This window comes from Pristis pectinata, chromosome 1 (genome assembly GCF_009764475.1).
Source record: "Pristis pectinata isolate sPriPec2 chromosome 1, sPriPec2.1.pri, whole genome shotgun sequence".
Taxonomy (NCBI): Eukaryota; Metazoa; Chordata; class Chondrichthyes; order Rhinopristiformes; family Pristidae; genus Pristis; species Pristis pectinata.
Window position 1 is genome coordinate 111,780,866 of NC_067405.1, and position 23,742 is coordinate 111,804,607.

At 40.9% G+C, this 23,742-nt stretch overlaps 3 protein-coding genes across 5 annotated transcripts; all 3 read right to left on the reverse strand.

Annotated features, from left to right (window-relative positions):
* Positions 1 to 12,072: 12,072 nt before the first annotated feature.
* LOC127570502 (dapper 1-B-like) lies at positions 12,073 to 12,720 on the reverse strand (the record flags this gene model as incomplete). Its single annotated transcript, XM_052016178.1, has 1 exon — positions 12,073 to 12,720. A coding segment is annotated over one exon (648 nt), but the record flags the coding sequence as incomplete, so codon positions are not given.
* A 30-nt stretch (positions 12,721 to 12,750) lies between these two features.
* LOC127572074 (dapper 1-like) lies at positions 12,751 to 13,287 on the reverse strand. Its single transcript, XM_052018942.1, has one exon. The coding sequence runs from the start codon at positions 13,285 to 13,287 to the stop codon at positions 12,751 to 12,753; it is 537 nt and encodes a 178-aa protein (XP_051874902.1).
* A 54-nt stretch (positions 13,288 to 13,341) lies between these two features.
* On the reverse strand, positions 13,342 to 21,051 carry LOC127572063 (dapper 1-like). Of its 3 annotated transcripts, none has more exons than XM_052018912.1 (5): positions 20,430 to 21,051; positions 18,249 to 18,381; positions 17,324 to 17,389; positions 15,945 to 16,100; positions 13,342 to 13,940 (listed from the first exon to the last, which is right to left on the reverse strand). In XM_052018912.1, exons 1-5 carry the CDS (start codon positions 20,769 to 20,771, stop codon positions 13,351 to 13,353), a joined length of 1,287 nt encoding a protein of 428 aa, XP_051874872.1. In that variant the 5' UTR covers positions 20,772 to 21,051; the 3' UTR covers positions 13,342 to 13,350. The 3 variants fall into 3 exon arrangements, with proteins under 3 accessions (XP_051874872.1, XP_051874892.1, XP_051874881.1); XM_052018932.1 differs by lacking the exon at positions 20,430 to 21,051 and adding an exon at positions 19,033 to 19,127; XM_052018921.1 differs by lacking the exon at positions 17,324 to 17,389.
* Between the last annotated feature and the right edge of the window lie 2,691 nt (positions 21,052 to 23,742).

Sequence of the window (23,742 nt, forward strand, 5' to 3'; positions counted from 1 at the left end):
TGGTCTCTTGCACATACAGGAAAAAAAGCTTTCCTCCATAACTTACAGCTGTGCCTTGATCTCTAAGGCCATAAGCACCAAACTCTGGCTCTCACTTCTTGGTAAATAAGAGAGTGTTAGATTACCAGGAGTAGGCAGAAATTAGTTATAGTGTTCAGACCAGTGATGCAGAACATTACAAAAAATGTGTCCCTGTAGCATGGTGGTTAATTTACTGGACTAGTAACTCTGGATGATTGATAAACAGACATGAGCTCCGATCCCATCACGGCAGCTGAAGAATTTAGCTTTAAATATTCAATAAATGTAAAGAGAAACTATCAGTAATAATGTAACTATGGATTTCCATTGATTAGAAAGAGACAATAAATTGTCAGTGAACAAAACTTGCCAGCTTGACAATAATGTCCACATCCTGTAAAAAATAAAACAAAAAATTGCCCTCTTTACCAATACAATATGTGACTTTAGACCCACCAATGTAGTTGATTATTAACTGCGCTCTAAAATAGACAGTACTCGACATCCCAAGAAAGAATAAACAATAAAGCAGGCAATTAGGTTATGTAGTGAAGAGGGGGAACAAGATTGCTTTTCTGGGAGTTGGTAAAAAGTTAGCAGCTTACTAAAAAGATAGCATGTTGATAACTTAAGGTTTCTGTATTTGCACTGCCACAGATTTTGGATGTTTAAAGGTCTCTAACTATATTACTTGACGTTGTGAATTCAAGGTACAGTAATGTAGCAGTTAGTGTAACGCTATCACAGTGCCAGCAAGCCTGGTTCAATTCTGACCACTGTCTGTAAGGACTCTGTATGTTCTCCCCATGTCTGCATGGGTTTTCTCTGGGTGCTCTGGTTTCCTCCCACATTTCAAAGATGTATGGGTTAGGAAGTTGTGGGCATTCTATGTTGGTGCCGAGAGTGTGGTGACACTTGCGGGCTGCCCCCAGAACATTCTACGCAAAAAGATGTATTTCACTTTGTGTTTCGATATACATGTGACTAATAAAGATATCTTATCTTATCTGGGATTAAAAGGGAGGGGAGGGAAAAATCTGAAGTACTTGAATGCTCCAATTTATTCCACACACCATAAAACTCTGAAAGGATCAATTCAAGAATCAAGAGCAAAATTGAAAAATATTTTTAACATATCACAATGAAGTTCCTGGAATAATTGGGAAATTCAAATACAAAAATGTCAGTATGTAGACAAATAACTTATGTTCACAGTTTCAAGCTCCTATCCACCAGCAGGCACAAGTATCCAAAAGGTTCTAGTGTGAGCAATATCCACCTTCTGCCAGTATTGCCACCAGGAAAGCATATTGTAGGTATGGCGACTTAGTGCTCTTCTAAGAAGTTTCCATGAGTTGAGCACATGTACATGAAAGATGAATTCAAGGCAATTTCTAGGTCTGAAAGCAATCACCTTCATATAGGATTTAGCTGAAAAATTCTCCAGAATTGTAAGCAATAAGTTAATACTTGGTCTTTTTTGTAAGATGCTGAAATGCCTTTTTTCTTCAGCAGCTACTAATGGCCTCCCATTTCAGAGAATTACAAGGTGCATTGCAACACCAGTGATTTCATCACACTGTAAGCTTTAAAAGTTCTACCAAGTTAGAATGGTATTGGGTGGACACAAGTCATGAACAATGTGCTGAATTCATTGGGTGCAAAGTCCTATTCTTCTTCTCTGGACTACCCTGGCAGTTAAAAGGCAGACCCAAAGACAGACAAACAATGTACTACATTCATGTTATTACTGATACATCTACATTCCACCATTGCCACAACCACACCACCATCACCCAACTGTGCTTAATTCCACAATCCACTTCCCCCCCCCAAAAAAAATGCCTGCTGATATCTATGATTATTGTTATTCAAGAGGATCTAGAAGAGATTTGCTGACAAATACTTAATTACTTAAATCTCTTTAAAGGACATCTGTTTACAATGTCATTGTGACAAAGATAGCCCTTTCTCTCCCCAAAGACCTGCTAATAAAGTGTCACATCAGGCTTAATATCTCATTATTTTGCCTCCCGAGAGGGAAAGCTTTCATAACTGATTGCTGATAATAGATACATGCAACATAACATAAAAACTATTTTGGAACTGTCAGTTGAGAGTCAACACTATCTTATAGCAGCTCAATTCAATCCATCACACAAGTTCAAATATTGGGCCAAGAGCATAACAAAATTTCTGTGCAGTATTACATTCCAATTAGTTCTCAACATAAGGATACATATTTGTGCATGCTAGCTTTCAATTCAAAGGCTTAAATATCTCTACAGCCAGGAAAACAATATTTGGAAATACACTAAACAAGGATTTCAGATACAACAAAACCAAAAATAAAGAGGAAAATCAATGAAGGGTGATTCTTTTCCAAAATGAGATAATTTTTTTAAAAAATCCAATCAGTTTGGCTAACACTCATAATACATCTTTAGGCAAGGAATGTGATGTGTTTCTCCATATTGACGCATTGGTGGTGATCCCATCAGATAGAGCCAGAGTCATGTAATGCAGCCTGCTTCTCAGTGTAACAGTTTCGCAGGACATTCAGTTTACAGCAAAAATTTGGAGACTCAGTTGTAAAACATCTTATAAACATCTCTTAGGAGACATACATACAGTATATTTGGCATGTCACAATATATTCAGAACGACATTGTTGGCAGTAATTTAATTTACAGCTAGTCACATTACAACTTGGCAATAAAATCTTTGTCAGCAACACTTATATCTAACCAGAACATTCACTTTCTATATACAGATGAACCAAAATAACCAAGAGGAGTTAATGAGACAACAAGGAAGGGGGTGGGGGGGGGGGGGGGGGGGAGGGGAATTTATCAAGACAGAATAATAGGCAAGATTTCCATTGATATGTTCATAGATTTTCATTTTGTACCTGCAGTCAAACAAAGCCAAAACATGAGACACCACCTGCAGGGCATTAGTGCTTCTCTAAACAAGGAAAGTAATGGTACATCTCCATAATCAGTCAGATTTAAGAATTATAATTAGTTGTGAGGAGTCAGAACCAGAAATTGTCAGATAGAATGGAGAGATTGCAGATGCTGGAATCTGGAGTAGAATATTGAATTCAACGTTAAGTCAAGAAAAGAAAGGGAAATAGAGGAGAGGCAGGCAAGCAGGGAGGCAGAATATGAACACCATTACATGAGAATTGCAATTAAGAGCCAAAATGAAAGTTAGATTTATTTTTTAATCATTAAAATATGAAGCAATGAGAGCTTGAAAAAGATAAGTTCAATGCCAGGGAGGTTATTGGCTAAAACTTAAGACTTTATGCACCATTAAAAGGTGATTATGGTGGAAAAGTTTAGTTGCAACTTTGAGCAAGTACCTGAATTTAATGCTGGTAAAGATATTTGAGTACCAGTTAAGACACCAAGATATTTTATCAGAGCATCTAGAGGAGCCAGACATTTTGGACAGTAACTTCTCAATTTTCCACATTAAGCCACATTTATGCAGTCTCAAGAAGTTGTACTCCATTGTGGGCACAACACTCCCCGCCATCGAGGACATCTCAAGAAGCCGGCATCCATCATTAAGGACCTTTACCATCCAGGACATGCCCTCTTCTCATTATTACCATCGGGGAGGAGGTACAGGAGCCTGAAGACCCACACTCAATGATTCAGGAACAGCTTCTTCCCCTCCACGATCAGATTTTGAACTGTCCATGAAATCCCCTTGTTATTCCTCTTTTGCGCTATTTTTGTAACTTATAGTAATTTTTACGGTCTTTATTTTCTTGCACTATACTGCTGCTGCAATACAATAAATTTCACAACATATGTCAGTGATACTCAACCTGATTCCGATTCTGGCTTGAAGTCACATCTCTAGTCACACCTCTGCATTAGCCATAAACACAATGACACCATAACCAGGTAAGCATTTTAAACAATATCCTCACTGAAAGGCAATCAGAAAAGACTCTTTACATGGGACAGGTGTCCACTTATTCGATATCAATTTAACTAATTCAGTAAAACAATCTTGAAGTAAATACCGTGCTCATCAATATATCAGGACAAAGCAATTTAACAGCACTATTCTGCTGAAATAGCTCTCAACATTGTGAGCAAAAATATTCCAAAAATGCACATTGAACAATGAGAAATGTAGTTTTCAGAGCACTGCAAGATGTACACTACTTAATGGTAATTATTTAATAGCCATCCAACAGCAACTAACACCTTACCTGTAAAACCCCTCAGGTTTAATTCGTCTCACAGCATGTTGATGGTAATCTGCACAATGTTTTTACTGTAGGTCTTTTCTAATCAAATCCCCCTGACATCATTTTCCTTTAGGGAATCAGCAACAGCTTAGCACAGCTCCAGAGCAGTTGTTCAGGTATTAAGTTTGTCCACCTGGCCACAAGCTGACCACATCATTGACCTTTTGGGTCAGCCTTCTGCTGATGCACTCACAGAATCACTTAAACTCAAAACAGCTGAACTGCTTTCAGGTCAGTCAGCTAACTTCAATCTTTCATTCTCCCATTATTGTGAAAGATAATGAGGGCTGCCTTCTGTGCTTAGTCTACCAATTATAGAATTGAAAAAAGAAGTCTGTGGTAAGTTTAAAACAAAATTGAAAACCTCCATTTGCATCGGGTAACTTGACACTGAAGAACAATTGCCCTCCCAATGAGAAAACATGAAAAGAATTACCCGGATGACTGTTCACACAAAGGAAGAAAGTGCTGATTGTCTGTATTTTGACACCACATCCAAAAGATTTTTTTTTCCCTGCCAGTTCTTTAATAATTAGCTTTGGTAGGAGATAATTTATTACTGGTAATTGTCAATTGCGCTTTACCTTCACAGATTAACAAAATATTATTTCCAAGGGTAATAATCAAAATGGAGACAAAGGCTTAAACCAGACAAACCCTTTGAAATGTAGCAAACAGCTCAAGTAGGTTGCACTCCCCTCTGGCTTTCACAATAACGTTGTCTCCCTGTACCCAGAGAGCTGGACGTGGATAAGCTTCTTGGTCAGCAGCACCATGTGGCAAAACAAGCTGCTACCTTGCAAGACCTGGGTCACTCTCAAAGGCAGTTGCCCATGGAAAAGAGGATGGCAGCCTAGCCAACAAGCACCAGTGAGGACTGAGGGCCTGTCCACCTGGTGCTGCAGGGCACCAGTCCCCCAGACACAGAGGAGAGTTGAGTTCTGTGACTCTGCTTCCCACACTTCCTCGGTCTGCTACTTATCCACCAAGTATTTCTAACTTTTCATATTTTATCTACCCCCCTCATTCTTAATTTTATGCAATCCAGAAAGTTCAAATTGTTAAAAATCAAAATAAATGCTAAAAAAAACTTTTTCTCCTGATGTTATATTAAAAAAATAAAAATAAATTTCTGTTACATCTACAAATGATCCCTTACTATGGTTGACTCTTAAATGCCCTCCAAAATGGCAGAATGAGCCACTCAGTTTACCGTTAATGCAATCATCAGAGAAAGAATAAAACTAGATGGGAATCATATCCAGACAAGCCAAAGTCACTCCCAGCCCAATCCAAAGTCCCTGCAAACATCCGTGGATCAAATTGGAAGACCAATCCCATTGACGGGTCAAGCAACAGTTCTACACTTGTACTTAAGAATCATACCTTACAAGTGATGTGCCAGACCCCTCCATCTTCATCCCTGGTATATCCAGCCCCTCCAGCAGCACAGACCCACCAAGTGATACATAGGCAGGAGGGAGCAAACCTTTTGAATCCTCCATGTTAACTCTGGACACCATGAATTTTCATGGCATAATATCAAACAGGCAAGGAAACCCCTTCCAGATTATTTACTACTGTCCTCCCTCAGCTGATGAATAAATGGCCCATCATTTTGAATAAGTCCATTACAAAGAGTGGCTTGGTAGCACCAGCATTACAGGGCAAGTCCTCAAGGACGTAGCTGTCAAGCTGGGTCTGCAGCAGGTAGTGATTGAATCAATGAGGGATAAACCTACTTGACCTCATTCGCACCGATCTATGTGTGGCAGATGCATCTGTTTATAGTAACATTGGCAGAAGTAACCACTATTCATTCTTATACAGCCTTCACATCAAGGACACATTTCATCATGCTGAGGGGTGCTACGATTGTGCTAATGGGTTAGACTAAGAATTGATCTGGCAGCTCAAAACTAGGTATCAACATGGTGCCATGGACATTGGCAGTAGAAATGTATACAATGCTACCAACTTATGACCTCCAAGAATATTCTTTACGCCATCATTACTACCAAAGCAGGTGATCAACCTTGGTTCAATAAGAAGGGCATGGCCCCTCTCACCAGGCATACCTCAAATGTGGATGGTACCAACCTGGTGAAGCTGCATTACCGGACTGAATGCATGCAAAACAGAAAAAACGGCATACAACAGACAGAGCTAAACAATCTGATAATCAACCAATCAGATCAAGGAACTGCAGTCCTACCACATCTCATGGTGACTGATGATGGTCAATTAAACAGCACACAGGAGTCAGTTTGTGGTGTGCTGTTTAATTGACCATCATCATTCACCACTAGATGTGATAGGACTGCAGAGCCTTGATCTGATTGGTCGATTGTCAGATTGTTTAATACCAGCTGAATCATTCAGACAATAATTAGCAAAAGGTGCCAAACAGATGACCTACCTCAGCTTCCTCCTGAGATCTCCATTATCACAGATGTCCGCAGCCAATTCAGTTCATTCCATGTGATTTCAAGAAATGACAGTGCTGGATGCAGGAAGGGTTCTGGGACTAGACAACATGCCAGCTTGTAGTAGTGAAGACCTGTGCTCCAGAGACCTCTATCTCCAGCCAAGCTATTCCAATACATCACTGGCAACTACCCAACAATGTGGAAATTTACCCAGTTATATCCTGTTCACAACAAGCAGGGAAAATCTAATTACCACCCAGTCAGGCTCCTCTCCATCAGCAGCTGCGATGGAAAGTATTATCAACACTTCTATCAAGTGGCATTAACTTTCTCACTAATTTCCTTTCTGGGTTTTGCCAAGACTGCATGTCTCCAGGCTCATCACAACCGTGGGACAAAGAGCTGAATTTCAAGGGCAAGATGAGAGTGACATCAAGGCAGCATTTGCCTCAGTCTGGCATCACAGTGGCCCAGCAGCATATCACACACAGTGGTTGTGAGTGTTGGAGATCAGTTATCTCTGCTGGAGTTCCTCAAGGCCGTGTCATAGACCCAAACGTGTTCACCTGTTTCAAACAATGGCCTTCTTTCCATCCTAAGGTCAGAAGTGGAAACTTTCATAGATAATTGCAAAAAAATGTTAATGCCATTCACAACTCCTCAGCACAAGAAGTATCCCATAATTGCATGCAAAAAGATCTAGACAATATCCTGATACATTAGATCAATGGCAAGTAACCTCTGTGCCACAAGAATGTGCCAGGCAATGAGCATCTCCAGCAAGATGATATTCCCATCACTGTGTGCCTCACATCCTGGAGGTCAGACTAAAAATTCAACTGGACCAGCCAGTCCTGCAAGAGCAGGTCAGAGGTGACTCTGTGATGAGTGACTCACTTTTTGACACCTCAAGGGATTTCCACCATCTGCAAAGCACAAGTCAGGAGCGAAGTGGAACATCTCACCTCCCTGGGTGAATGCCAACAACTCTCACAAAGTTCAACATCATCCAGGACAAAGCAGCTCACTTAATTAGCACCCCTTCCATCACCCTAAACATTCATTCCCTCTACCGCTGGTGCATAGCGACTGTGGTGTGTACCACTTATAAAATGCACTGGCTGGTCCAACAACACCTCGCAAACCCATGACCCCGACCATCAAAAAGGACAAGGGCAGCAGGCAGGTGTATGACAATACCACAACCTGTAGATTCCCTCAATAATCTTTTTTTCCTCACATTTCCTTACACGACCACATGGGTTTCCCTTGGTGCTCCAGTTTCCTCCTACATCCCAATGCATTGCTCACTGGTAGGTGAATTGGCTACTGAAAAATGCCTCGTGTAGGTGGGTAGCAGGAAAATCGGGAGGGAGTTGATAACCATGCAAGAGAGAAAGGGAAACGGGAAATAAATGGGGAAATGGGAATGTTGTGAAAGCCAGGATAGATTCAATGGGCTGAATGGCCTCCTTTGACATGAGAAATATGAAATGAACAAGATGCAAAGACACAATTAGACGGTGGAGTTATCTTCTATTAACGAACAACATACTAATACTCATTAGGCAACAAGTTGGATTCTGCTCACCATCCCTATCCCTACATCACCTGGGAAGGATTCAAAGGGCTAAAATAAGCTAACCTTCTGGACCCTGGGGGCATCAAGTGAAGCCTCAGAGGTCCCACTCCCTGTATGCTTGACAGCCTTTGACAAATAGCAGAAATGTCACAACTGAAAGCATTTCCTGCATTTTAAATATCTCTGATGTTTAGACACATTAAAATAACATGAAGATTACTTTAAAGAAATAAATAAAGGTAAACAGAAGCAAACATTTTTAACACTAAAGAAATATTTATAAAGTAAAATTACTTACCCCGCTGACCCTTTCCCATCTAATGCACAGGGCCAGGAATCCCAGCATCAACAACTCTAGCTCCAGACTCCACTTGGAATCCGGTGACAAAGTGGCATAGCAGATGCGCAAGTCTACATAAATCTGGGACTTACTCTACTGGGAGCAGTTCCACACTGGTGGTTCCCTTTAGAACAACTAGTTTTTAAGTCAGTTGCCTTTTTAAACCCAGTAATTATGATGGGCCAAACTGATCAGACTCTGGCCAGAGGTTCCCTTGGATTTTAATTCCTTACTGGATTAAAAAGGCCTACTGATTCTAAACAATATTATCCTTTCACACCTAGCCCAATTCCCCAATCAAAATATGTTGCAAAACACTTATCAGCTGTAAAATGTAAAAAGCAAATTGAAGGATAACAACTTGCTTTGTGTAGGACCTTCACACTGCAAAAACGTGAAGACAATTTACCAGAGCATTGTCAAAGAAAGACATCTGAAGAGCCACATTAGAGATTTTGAGACAAATGACCAACATTACAAGATTTAAGGAAAATCTTAAGGATAAATGAAGAGTTACAGATCCAGAGAAGATTATAATGTCAACTGCAGAGTTTAGGGCATTGGCAGTTGAAGGCCTAATCACTAATGGGGCACTAAAACGGTAATCTTCAAGGGGCTGGAACTGGAGGATCACAGATATTTAAGAGATGTTGGAGAATATTACAGAGAGAAGAAAAGGCAATGGAGGAACTAAAAAGTGAAGATTTTGAATTTTCATTTAATCCTAGTGTAAAATAAAATCTAGTAGTGTATCATCTAGCACAAGTACAATGGATGAATGGCACTTGATACGAGGACTCAGGAAGCACTTTTTGAATGGCCTTATATTTCTGGAAATGAGAAAATGGGAAGTGATCCAGGAGTGCCTTGAATAGTTTAGTCAAGAGGTAACAAAGATGATGAATTCAGCAGCACATCAGCTGAAACAGGAACGGAATCAGACAATATTGTAAAGGGGAGTTTAACCAATGGCAGACGACTAATGAAACAAAACTCAGGATCAAATACCATTCTGTTGCTTGTGTTCTTATTCAAGTACAGATAATTTCCAGGGAGAAGGATGGTGTCAACAAATGGAATAGACTTAAAAGTATTTGAATTATCTTCAACAATGTAAAATTCTCAAATGGTTTCATTGAAAATGTCTAGATGGCAATGTATTTCAACCAAATGACGTGTTTTTTTTTAAAAGAATTAAGACTGTGATAAAATGTGTGCGCCTTCTGACACTTCCCACCTACTATCTATAACAGTGATGATAGTAGAGCCAAAGGACATGGAAATATTTGCAGTGGCAGCTGGCCTGACCAGGAAGTTGGATGGTTGGTTTAGTGAGCAGGGGCTGGTTCTCAAGGATAAGGACACAAGAGAGAATTTAGATTAAGATGCAATACAGTTAAGGACCATTACAGGCACTACCTGAAGGCTACTGCCACTTTCTATTTGATAGTTACAAAAAGCAGTGGTTAAAGGAAGACTAGGAGGCAAATGACCAAGGGTGGGTGGGTATGGATGTGCGTAAGTATGCTCAGGCTGTCCCACCCTGCTCCCTCTATCCCTCATGCTCTCCTGCCGGTATTTGTACATGGCCCATGGTGAAAACATTACTGGCTGCAACCTTGGCAGGGACCGAAGAAAGGAAGCAGAAGTAATTAAAGTGGTAATTAAGTTTCACTACCCCATTTTGCTTTATTCTCTCCTATTATTCCACTCTGTTTCAATGAATGACTGCAGAGGATAATACAACTCCTTTGTGTGTAATACTACATGTGATAAATACTGTTAGTATTGGTACGTTTGATATGAAGCGATGGAATCAGAACACATAAATAATCCAAATGATGAAGATTATTGTTCTCCCTAAAGACAAGGAAGATATATCCAATGCGATTGACAGAACATCAGGGAACATGGGAAAAGCACAAAAACATGAAGTTGAGACAGAAAATCAGTTTTATTTAAATAAGAGAGTAGACTCAAGGGATTATATGGCTTTCTCCATTCCTTTGTTAAAGAAAGACATTACCTCCAGCTCAAATTTTAAAAATAAGATTTTAAAATATTTTACTAAAAAGCAATTGAATCAATTTTACTAACAAGCAATTGTCCAAATGTTTCCCCTCATCTCTTGAATTTCATTGTAGTTTAATGAATACGAATTGCCCGATTTTAGTTTGTGCTCATCTGTCATTACTCCACAACCAGCTTCAATCAGGAGGAAAAACACTGATCAGAATTGGGAATCCAAGTGTACCCTAGCACATTGGATTGCCAAAAAACTAAATTTCTCTATTTCATCAAATGGCAATTAGCCCCATCTAAAACTATTAATACAACTCCACATTTTATGGTCCAAATATCAGAGGCAATTTAGACTACATAAATGAAACACAGCTTTACAGAAAATAAATTTGTTTAAATTATTTGCTGAAACATCAGGCACACAAACTAAATGCATCAAAACAAAGCACATTCTCCTCAAGAATGTGGATACTTCTATCCAGCATTGTAATATTGTCAGAACAGCAGAATTAGACAAGATGGCATGTGGAGGGAAAATGTGAAAGCTTGGACATTTAGATGCCCCATTTTTGTTCTATAGCTCTTTTTTAAAATTACTTACTCACTGATTACATTAATCTCAGGAATGTTGCACTGATAGCAGAGAGACACGTTTTGGTTACCCATCTATTCCACCTTCCCATGCGCAAGAACCGTCGATTCCTCAAACACATGAATGATAGAAAAATAGCGGGCTATGTGCGAGAGAAGGGTTAGATAGATCTTAGAGCAGGATAAAATGTCGACACAACATTGTGAGCCAAAGGGCCTTGTACTGTGCTGTAGTGTTCTAATACTTATTGTTTAAGGCTGCATTTTAATTATCAATTCAAACCATCTCTTAGTACAGATCCTCCCCAGCTTACAAACACCCAATTTAAGTACAGCCCGTACACACTAACTAGCATTTGGGAGATGGGTGGGATGGATTTGCCAGCTGCTCCGGGGCTGCAGGCAACTTCTGCCGTGTGGGAACTCGGTTTGCAGCGGCATTTCCAACTTGTAAACTGTCCAGGTTATGAACAGTTCACAGGAAAGAATACTGCTGTAACCTGGGGACGACCTATACATGCACAATGTAAAAGGGACAAAGTGAAGCACATTTCAAAACAGTTTAAAGATTCAAGGTAAAACAATTTATTAAAGCATGAAACAACTTGTATTAATATACAGGTACTATATACAACCAGCAGTGTACAATTTAGAGGCAATATTGAACAATAATATCATGCACAGAATACTGATAGTTCAAAACTTACATGCTTATTTCTGACAAGTGAACTTTTAAAATCCTAAAAAAGTGTACAATTGAAAATAAGAACCTGTGTCACTTGGAGTTCAATACAACAAATGTCAGATTCCCTTATACAGTTGTCATTAGTTTTAGTGAACCTGATCTGAAACGTAGAATCTTTTTCTTTAGATTGTGTGATGCTTTGATTTTGACAAAGGCCTTTGGTGGAGACTTCTTTAACTCAGCAGTAGATGGTTGTGCAGGTTGAGACTGGGCAAACTGCGGCCAGACTAGTGCACCACTCTCATCGGAGTCACTGGATGAGGTAGTTTCTCCTACAAAATCTACTTCACTCAAACTAGACTCACTATCTCCAAAACAATTGGTGGTGTAATTGCTCTGCTCATCCTCACTAGTGTCTGCCACAGTGGAGTGGAACAAAGATTCACACTCAGCAGAATATTCTGAATCACTTCCTCGGAGAGCACAAACACCATTGTTCTGCATGTACACTCCAGGCACACGGCAGAGCACCTCCTTCCTGTTGCGCCTTCTAAAGCGTTTCATTGCTTCTTCACGAGAAACCTCAGCAGTGGACCTCCATTTTCGGTAATCAATCCTTTGTTTGTACCTGGGCTTGACCAGGACGGCTTCCCTTCCTTGCCCACCACATTTGGTGGGTTTGGTCCCAGTCTGTCTGCCCAGAACACTGTTCTCAGATATGGTGTTGAAGGTCTTCTTGTTCTGGACATGGGCCTCCTCAGGTTTCGTTTCACATGATCAACGTCATCAGAAAAATGACACTTTTTAGGAGCAACTTAGGTTTTTGTTTAAGGTCTGAACATTTGATTGGAGAGTCACGTCACTGTGGGGCCTGGACTTTAATGTAGAGCTCTTAAATTTGCTGATCTTTACATTTTTAGTACCTTTACGAGATTTTATGATTTGCTGCTGTGCTGGAATGAATTGGGCATTCACTAATTGCCCGCCATCCTCTAAACTCTGCACAGAGGATGCTTCACTCCTGGCATCTAATGGTGGTCTTTCTTCCACAGGAAAGGAAGCCAGAAGTGGTCTTGATGGTCTTTTGGGAAACACCACCTTAGGAGGTTGCATGACATTCTCTTCATGTACAGAGACATACTGATGTAAATTATCTTTAGGTGTACAAGAGCCATATTCACCATTCCCTTCTTGATAATCTACAGTCACAGGACATTTGGTTAGCCCATTCGTCAACACATTGGCCTTTTTCTTAGGCAGGCTACTAATCTGCAATTCATTAACAGTATTCTGAACAACAGTTATTCGGTTATTTATTGATTCTGTTTTAGATTCTTGCATGTTTTTTGGTCTTGTTTATTTTCATTGCCTGGAAGTTGCCTTTGTGGGGATGCTACACTGCATTCAGGAGCCATTAGATGCAGGAGAATGGGTATGAACATTTTTGGACACTTTCAAATCAGTATTACCTGGTATCATAGTTTGTTTGACACAGATACTACCTTGCCTCAAGATTCCCTTCAATGGATCTGTATTTAGGCTGGTCCTTGGCTTATTTGGTCTAAGAGGCTGGATTTTTTTCTGAACAAGGCCAAGTATATAATTATCCAGTCTTTTTGTTGTTGAAGGATGAATAACTGGGCAAGAACTGATCTGGGAGGCTGGAATAGCAGAGTTAGTTTTTACAGGTTCAGACTCTGGTGCCACCAATGAAGCACCCACACCACACTGGGGCTTCTCCTCTTCCTCTTTAACGCTTCCTGTTGCAGGATGAAAAAATATTGGACTTTGTACAGCAACTGCATGCAGAGGGCTTGGATATCGATATACATCATTGCCGTTTTTGGAAACCAGGTCACACTGATACTTGGGATGAACATCAGCAACCACATCAATGGAACTAGAATAGGGTGCAGAGAAGGAACGTCGAACAACACCAGCATATTGGCACTCATGCATCCCCTCTCCATAATCCCTCCAGCCGATGAAATCCTCTGTAAATAAGAAAACAGGCGTCAAAGGTTTCACCTTATTTACATCAATGTCTCAGTCTTGTAGGATTTATAGCTATGGTTTCAGCTGCCAAATCCATAATGTTTGGAAACACCAGAATCTTTCTTCCTATACTTTTCTTTCTTTAAGAAGTTCCTCAGAACTTAGCTCTCTGACAAAGCTTGAAGTCATCCATCCAAATATGCAACCGTCAAATTGTAGTCGATGTTTTTGTGCAACATCTTTGGATTTTTACTATGTTATGGGCAGTCACGGTAGTGTTGTGGCTGGAGTAACGCTATTACAGCGCCAGCGACCTGGGTTCAATTCTGGCCTCTGTCTGTAAGGAGTTTGTATGTTCTCCCCGTGTCTGCATGGGTTTCCTCCAGGTGCTCCGGTTTCCTCCCACATTCCAAAAAGACGTACAGGTTAGGAAGTTGTGGGCATGCTATGTTGGTGCCGGAAGCATAGCAACACTTGCGGGCTGCCCCCAGAACACTCTACACAAAAGATGCATTTCACTGTGTGTTTCGATATACATGTGACTAATAAAGATATCTTATCTTAAAAGGGCAGTTTATAAATAGTATTTGTTGTTGACTTCCATTTTCTTTAAACAAATTGGCTGTTTAGAATTTAACCATCTGCTCAGAAGCATTTACAGTTGATGAGGTAATGCTGAAGCTTGTGTATAGGAAGCAGCTACAAAAATGTGATAGCAAAAGAGAATCCATTTTTCCCCAAGTAATGTTGAGGAATAAGTGTTGGGCAGGACTCTGGGGATAACGTCTGTTCTTCAAGATTGTATTTATGTCTATCTCATCTCATTTGAGAGACAGTGCCACCCATGCTGTTGCATAGCTTCAGCACTAACCTGAAGCACCAGCCTACAATTTTGTTTTCTTTTCTCTGGTATGGGACTTGGAACACTCAAATTCTTTAGCTCGGATGCATGGGTATTACCAATAGAGTCTAAGGTGACACAGGGTATGGTGAGCTAGATGGAATCATAGCAAGCAATACGGTAATGGAGGACAATTTCATCTGATCTTGATCAACTCAGTCAAGATCCACTCTATTACTGTATGGCAGTATGAAATTTACTAATGAATGTTACAACCATTTTTATACCTTCACATTGCACAAATGCACATTGTTAACCAGCGTAGCAGTATCTGGACCATTGATGTACTCTAAAGACTTCAAATCAAGCCCTTAAGCGACACTGAAATGATAATTCCTTTTGCTTCCTAGAATGTAATCTTTAGGAATGATCAACATGTTATATTTTGACATTATTTTCAAAAACAAACCAAATTATAATATGCCCTCTTTTAATAATGTATATCTTTTAGCAATGCAATGGTTCTGAAGTTTTGTTAGCAAGTTTTAAGTACAGATTTAATTCTATGTCATGTAGCACACCTGAATATATTTAGACATATTATAAATGCATCAAACATAGGCATCCCTTCAGAGCCAAGATGTTTGCAGGACTAAAAAGATTTCCCCAGCCCCAAACATAACTATATATTTGTTTTTAAATCAATAAATAGCACTGAGGGGATTGGTTTAACCATATACAGAGACTTTCATTCAAAAGCCCAATTTGGAACCTTCTCCATAAATGGTCCACTCGAAGCACTCAAAGGTGGACAAGTTAGACCCAAATGCCCATCTTCCTTGGTAGTCAAGTGTTCAGCTACCGATATAAATCAAGTATTTGACATGGTGGCATCTATGTATTTTTAGTTGCAAATATACAATTGGTTGTTGGGTTTTAAGAAGAAAAAAATACTATGAGATTATCTCCATCCCTCCCACCACAACTCTAATGTTTATTAACTATAAAGTTAATTCATCCAAGTTTGCATTTTTGCTGGTCAACATATGGTGCAACAAGATCACCACATTAGCAAGGAGATATCGAACTCCATTTTAGCTCCATCAGTTTACAAGATTAATGACAAATTTCAGTCATAAAAGTCCATTTACATGTCTCTTACCTGTTGACTTGGGCCGTCCATTTGTGATGTTCAGTGATGCATCCAGTGGGCTACAGAAGCAGGTGCTGGAATGACAACTGGATAAACACTCACTGAAAACAGAATTAGAGGAGTTTGAAAGTGACCCAGATGCTCCATCACTCATTTCGTAAAAACCTGTTAAATCAAAAAGTATGTTGAATTTTCTGTACACCAAGTTCACATAAATTTGTTAGAGGTTACTCAATTTTTAAATAAACTCAGTGGTACACAAAATATATATACAGTGTAGTGTAAGAGAATTTTAGATCATCACATTTGATTAGGAACTGCATTTCTTGAAATGAAAATTTAGTTCAAGTGACAAACCTGAATCAACTTTTTAAGCATTTGTTTCACTTAAAACTGAAAGAAGTTGAACTCTATTTGGGGGGTAACTTTAAAACAGTTGGATAATTTCCACTGAATGTTTGATGACAAAAAATGGATTTCTAATCAAAAGGTTCTTAAAATATAAGCAAATAGGCAAAGGTTTTATCACCTGGTTTAAGACATCAGTAGTGAAGGAACATTATTGTAAAATTGCCACTAAGAAAGCAAGGAGAAAAATTAGAGAAATGTCTTAAACATGGGACATTATTGGCACATAGAAGACCAATCCACCTTTTAAGGCAATTGGAAATACTAAAGCAGAGGCAAGTACAAGGCAGCGGTGGAGACAGCGAGTTAATGAGTTTACTTTTGTATTGTTTTGGCTAAGCACCAGGTAAGCAAAATGGGTTCATTCTGTGCCACAACATTCCCTATAAATCAACAGAGTACACCGTCAAATCTGGCAAAACAAAAAAAAAACTAGAAGAATAGAAGGTCTTCTTACCAATCAAATACCTTAACAATGGCATTTGTTTATACATCCCATATACATTAAGCTTTTAAAATGCTTAGTTTCCTCAAGGAAACCATATATTGCTTATTTTGCAGTACTTCACACAAATAAAATTGTTTATCTTTGAAGATTAACATCTAAAGCAAGCCAAAGATAGTCAACAATACTTAATATTATTTATACATGCTTAGTATCTGTGTACTATTTCATCTTCTCAACCTTTCTTAATTTTCTTTCCTGAGGTAGAGTTCAATTGAGTATTCCTAGGTCACTGGCAGTTCAGCAAAGAACTTTGAGTCTGACAGTTAAGTATCAACAGCCAATTCTTATACTGTTCTCACTTGACATCAATGTATAACGGGTGATAATGATTAGGATTAACAAAGCTGCTTGAAACTCCAAATTTTGCTGTCACTTATTGGAGCACATTTAATGAACACAGACCAAGGATTAAATGCACCTTCCAGATGCATAGCTCTGGGTGGGTTACTAACACAAAGGATGATACACTTACCTACTAAGCCATTGGGAAACCCAAAGCAGCACAGCTTTTTTAAAAAAGTAGAATACCCTGCCAAAACTAGAGGGACAAAGGAAAAAAAATGTAATTTAGGGTAGCCTCCAAATCAGAAGGTCATGAGTTCAAGCCCTATTCCAGAACTTGAGCACGTAATGTAGCATGGTGATACCGCAACACACGTGTATTGCAGTATTGGAAGTGGTCTTTCAGATGAGATGTTAGTCAGTGATTACATTTACCTTCCTTGGTGCATTGTAATGGATTCCAAGACAATTTGAAGAACAAAGCATTCTTTTGCTGTCCTGGATATTCAACATCACTAAAACAGCTGGTTGCTTTTACCTCTTTGCTGTTTGTGGGACATAACTTTGCTACGTTTGTGTATATAGCAATAGGGAATTATGAATTGATGACAAAAAATGGTTTTCTAATCAAAAGGTTCTTAAAATATAAGCAAATAGGCAAAGGTTTTATCACCTGGTTTAAGACATCAGTAGCAAAGGAACATTATTGTAAAATTGCCACTAAGAAAGCAAGGAGTATGTAATTCTTCCTGGAATATTCTGATGTGTGGAAGATCTTAACGTTCTTATGAAAATCACCGGCAGATAAGTGACAATTTTGTTAATTGGGCAACACAAACTATTTTGCTAAAAGTAATTGTAAGACAACCACCTATGTCTGCATCCTCACAACTTGGTGAAATACAGGGTATTAACTGAAGTTTTATCACTTTGAAGTCCGTGTCATCAAATTCTGTCATCAAGTTTGTCATCAAATTCTGGATTTCAGGGTTTTACAACGACATGATCTAATGGAGAAGGAAATAGATTTGGTATTCCAAGGGTATGTAGTGTTCCTACTCAGATGAATCATCCTTTGATGTGCATATCCAGATGTCTACCATAAGCAGACTGACCTGAACTGGGTCTGCTGTCTGTTTCTAGGTTGTCATTTGGACCCTTTTCCGCGTCCAACTGAAGGTCACTGATCTGTCGATCCAGCTCCTGGAGCTGATTTATGAGGCCAGCATCTCTCCTCCTCAAACAGTTCTGAAAAGATTGAGCAACAACACATTTTAAATCAATTGTAATTCAGGCTTCCCACGTTATTCCGTGAATGCTAAGAAAAACTATTAATTCCGCCCTTTTACTGATGCTTAACATTCCACTTATCCCAGTCACATCATGAAACCTCAGGTGTGTTCTCTGCAAATGACAGCATTCAAATGCTGATTTAAACAGGAGTTAAATTGTGAAGTATTTCATTCTTCGGTTAAATCAACGAAATTATATCTGCGCCGTATTTTCTTTTTTAAATTCTGGAATGCATGAATAAGTTGCCAATGTATTGAAAATTGTTAAATATCGCCGGTCCCTCGAGAGAATGATTGAATGCAGTCAGTTATTCTTACAATATAACAGCCACGAACTAAAATGGAAATACTCTCAGTTACTCGATTCAAATACACGAGATGAAATTCCTGAAAGGGGAACATTATTGGCAGATTGCCAGCCACACACACACACACACACACACACACACACACACACACACACACACACACACACAAGATTACCGGAGTTAATGGGTAACGGTGAATATTCCTGTGTTTTAAACATAACTTTATTATGCATATCAATGTGGACTTTTATTTTTTAAAAAGATATTTTTAAAAAAACAAGAACGAGCAACGCCAATACCCGCAATGAATTCGATCGTCTGTAGATCCGGCGTGGCAGAAAGTTCAATGTCATTGATAAACGCGTGAATCATTAGCCAATTGGAGGACAATTTCTGAGCGTATTTCTCCATTGTCAAGCATGATCGAATTAATCCGTTTTAAAAAAAAGCGTTGACAGGGACATGTTATCCAAATGCCCACCGAATAATGTAAAATACACCCTGGAAACTATCGCTCCAACAGAGCGTGGGCCATTCCCTTCTCAGTTTTTTTTAATACATAAAAATATTGAAATTGAGGGCTTAATGACTCTCGAAGAGCTGGCTCAATAACCTCCAGTAACATTTCTGTTCGGTCAAGATCCGCCACTGTCATGGTAATTTGGGGGCAGGAGTGCAATCAAATGTACAATTTTGTCAAGCTACGGCCCGTTCTATGTTCCATAAACGATGCAGCAACACTGCACAGAAAGAGGCCAGTCTGCTTCATTTCAGTCAGCTGATCAGTTAATATAAACAGAGGTTCCAGCCCCAGCTCTGCAGGAGAGCCGCGGTCTGCTTGTAAAGGTTAATTTAAGTCACTATGTCTATTATAACCAGCCAAAGGGCTTTTAAAACGTACAGCTGGACCTCCTCGAGGAAGAGATTAGTATTTTGCTGTTATTTCATTAGCAGGAAGTCAATTTATTACATTTTTTCCAAAAAGTCACGACTCCTCTGCCATTTCAAAAGACTAATCGAACTCGTTGTAAATGCCTCAGCTGCATTTCCCATTAACGACCAGCTCCCTCTATCATACGCCTTCCACAGCAGTATTTGTATCGTCCGATTGTTACTCGGTACAAATGGAAACTGATCCACTTCGCCCCACCTTCCCCCCCCCCCCCCCCCCCCCCCCCCCCCCCCCCCCCCCCCCCCTCCCCCCCCCCCCCCCCCCCCCCCCCCCCCCCCCCCCCCCCCCCCCCCCCCCCCCCCCCCCCCCCCCCCCCCCCCCCCCCCCAACACACATCTGCAATTCCAAAATCTGCAAAGTCAACCGGCCGGGAAAAAAAGTTTCAACTCCCAACAAAACCCTTCACTTTTTCCCTTTTGCTTGTCCAGCGAGATCATGAAATTCAGTTCTACGTAAATCAAAGCAAATGCGGAAATCATTAAAGACCTATATACCAACAGAATTATATTTTTATTTTGAATGGGACAGTGTCTCCCAGAACCCTGGATTTTGTTTTACTATAATGGTCTCACTAGTATTATTTTACAAGCCACGTTGCAAAGTATGACGCTGAAGGGGCTAATTAAAATGTAGGACAATATTTGGGGAGATTTACGGTTAATGTCACTGTACTGCTGAAATTATCAAGAGTAGCATACGAATGATACATCTTTATTTTAAAAACAGTTCGTTTTAATGTCTCACCAATTGTTTCCTTAACATGATAATGTTATCTTCTAATTGCTTTTCCTCAGGGGTCAAATAAAGTTCCCCTTGAGATCCCTTTCTCCTTTCGCCTTTGAGAGCTGCTGTGTTCTCCGAAGCTTTCAGTAATTCCATTGCACCCCGAACCAAGTATTCCTGTCTGTGCTTCAGGAAATCCAGCTCTCCTAGTCCAGCCAAGGTAGCTTCGAACCTGTCCCGGGTCCGGCAACGATCGCTCTCAGCCTCTGCCTTCTCCCGGTTTCTGATCTCCCCTTCCAGCTTCATCGGATGCCGAATCCCGTTACCGGGCATCGTTAAAAGAGAGGACGTCTGCTTTAGCATAATAAAAACAGCTCAGCTTCAATTGCTAGCCCTGGCTTCCCGCAGTGGCCTTTTGTTCAGCTATTGGAAGAGCTATTTTTAATCCACTCCGCCGGGGTGTTTTCCCGGGATGACAGATCGGGGTTAGTGAGATGAAGACCACAAACTACACTCCTTCCTCAAGACGTTGCAGCAGCCTCGATCGTTGACAGCTCCACTGTCCCTCTCCCCTTGACTCAAATACAGAGGCACCCAGGCGCGTCTGTGCGTGAGCCCGCAGTTTACGTCCCGCCGCCCCGGCACTAGCGCTGCTCTAATCCTCTAATCAAACTGTGATGAACTATAGCAGAGCAGAGCGGCCACATCAAACAGCGCCGGGACACCACCTTTGTTAAAGGGCCTGCTCCTGTTCTGGGAGGGGACTCAACACTTAAAGGCAGAACATTGCACAAACAACAATGCTTCATTTAAATAAGAAAGTTCTCAGCATTTAAATTTTTTTAAAAATTGAAACCCTGAGGGACAGTCAAATTTAAAATCCATTTTCTACAACTGACGAGTTTTCAAAAGCAGACCTGCGATGTCGATTATAACAGATTGGGAAATACATTTGCGGCAGGCATTTGCACGGGGCTTCGGGTAAAACTAAAACAGCATGACAATTTACAGAACTCTGTTGCTTGAACCCAGTTGTGTCCAGCGGTACGTGGAGTTTTTGGCTTACGACATATAACGGCGTGAACCTATAGGCAGAGTCTATAAGGCAGAGTGATTTTCAGCACAGGAAGGGGCCATTCAGCCAGTGCCGGATCGACGTCTCATCCAGATAAATGTAAGATACAAAGCACGGACAAAAATACTCGGCAGGTCGGGAGCATCTGTGGAGAGAGGGTCGGGGTTAAAGCTAAGCACAGCTCAAACCCCATCTATAAATTCCCAGATGACACCACTGTTGTTGGTAGAATCTCAGAAGGCCATGAGTGAGATAGATCTGCTTGGCCGAGCCGTGTAGCAACAACAACCTGGTACTCAACGTCAGCAAGACCAAGGAATTGATTGTGGACTTCGGGAAAGGGTAGTTGGGAGAACACACACCAGTCCTTGTTGAGGGGTGAGCAACTTCAAGTTCTTAGGTGTCGACACCTCAGAGGATCTATCCTGGGCCCAACACATTGATGCAATCATGAAGAAGGCATGCCAGTGGCTCTACTTCATCAGGAGTTTGAGGAGATTTGGTATGTCACCAAAGACTCTTGCAAGTTTCTGCAGATGTACGGTGGAGAGCATTCTGACTGGTTTCATCACTGCCTGGTATGGAGGCTCCAATGCACAGGATCGCAAGAAGCTGCAGAGGGTTGTAGACTCAGCCAGCTCCATCACAGGCACAAGACCCCCCCCCCCCCCCCCCGACCATTGAGGACATCTTCAAGAGGCGTTGGCTGAAGAAGGCGGCATCCATCACTAAGGATCCCCACCATCCAGGACACGCCATCTTTGCATTACTACCATTGGCGAGGAGGTAGAGGAGTCTGAAGACCCACACTCAATGATTTAGGAACAGCTTCTTCCCCTCTGCCATCAGATTTCTGAACAGTCCATGAACACTACCTTATTAATCCTTCTTTTGCACTATTTATTTGTTTTGTGATTTATAGTAATTTTTATGTCTTTGCACTGTACTGCTGCTGTAAAATGACAAATTTCACATCATATAAGTCAGTGATAATAAACCTGACACTTCCTCCTACCTACCCCTGAACCATGACCCCACTAAGGACCACTAGGACATTATCTCTTGCACTATCACTGACCTCATCACCTCAGGAGATCTCCCCCCCCCCCCCACCACAGCTAAAAACATGATAGTCCCGCAACCTAGGACTGCCCGCTTCTATCTCCTCCCCAAAATCCATAAGATGGACTGTCCCGGCAGACCTATTGTCTCTGCGTGCTCTTGCCCCATGGAGCTCGTATCTTCGTACCTGGACACTATCCTGTCTCCCCTGGTCCAATCCCTTCCCACCTATGTCCATGACACATCACATGCTTTCCAACTCTTCCATAGTTTTAAGTTCTCTGGCACACATAACCTCATCTTCACCATGGACATCCAGTCCCTATATACCTCCATTCCCCATCATGACGGCCTGACTGCCCTCTGTTGCTTTCTTGACCGGAGACAGAACCAGTCCCCTTCCACTAACACTCTCCTTCACCAATCTGAACTTGTCCTCACCCTAAACAAATTCACTTTCGATTCCTCTCACTTTCTACAGACCAAAGGCATAGCCATGGGCACTTGCATGGGCCCCAGCTATGCCTGCCTCTTTGTTGGCTACATTGAACAGTCTCTGTTCCAAGCCTACTCCAGTCCCATTCCTCAACTCTTTCTCTGCTATATTAATGACTGCATTGGTGCCACCTCTTGTACCTGTATGGAACTCAACAGTTTCATAAATTTCACCACAAATTTTCACCCGGCTCTCCAATTCACTTAGACTATCTCTGACACCTTTCCTTCTTCAATCTTTTCATCTCTATCTCAGGAGATTCTTTATCCACCAACCTCTTCTACAAACCCACTGACACCCACAGCTACCTCGATTACAGCTCCTTCCACCCTGTCTCTTGCAAGGACGCAATCTCTTTTTCTCAATTTCTCCGCCTCATCTGCTCCCATGATGAGGCTTTCCACTCCAGGACATCTGAGATGTCCAACTTCTTTTCTAACCAGGGCTTCCCCCCAACTGTGGTCGAGAGAGCTCACACCCATATCGCTGCCATTTCCCACACCTACTCTCACCCCCACCCCTCCCAGACCCAACAGGGATATGGTCCCCCTTGTCCTCACATTTCATCCCTCCAGCCTACATATCCAACTCTTCATTCTCCACCACTTCCGCCATCCCCAATGGGACCCCACCACCAAGCATATCTTCCCCTCCCCCCCCCTTTCTGCCTTTTGCAGGGACCGCTCTTTCCGTGACTCCCT

What these genes read in the sequence shown, in the direction of transcription:
- LOC127572074 (XM_052018942.1), bottom strand. Translation starts at nt 13,287, where the DNA reads ATGCAAGAATCTAAAACAGAATCAATAAATAACCGAATAACTGTTGTT.
- LOC127572063 (XM_052018912.1), bottom strand. Translation starts at nt 20,771, where the DNA reads ATGCTAAAGCAGACGTCCTCTCTTTTAACGATGCCCGGTAACGGGATT. An exon ending in AGACAGCAGACCCAGTTCAG is followed by an intron (nt 17,390 to 18,248) that starts GTCAGTCTGCTT and finishes TTGTCCCTCTAG; the next exon opens with TTTTGGCAGGGTATTCTACT. An exon ending in GTTTCCCAATGGCTTAGTAG is followed by an intron (nt 16,101 to 17,323) that starts GTAAGTGTATCA and finishes TTGATTTAACAG; the next exon opens with GTTTTTACGAAATGAGTGAT.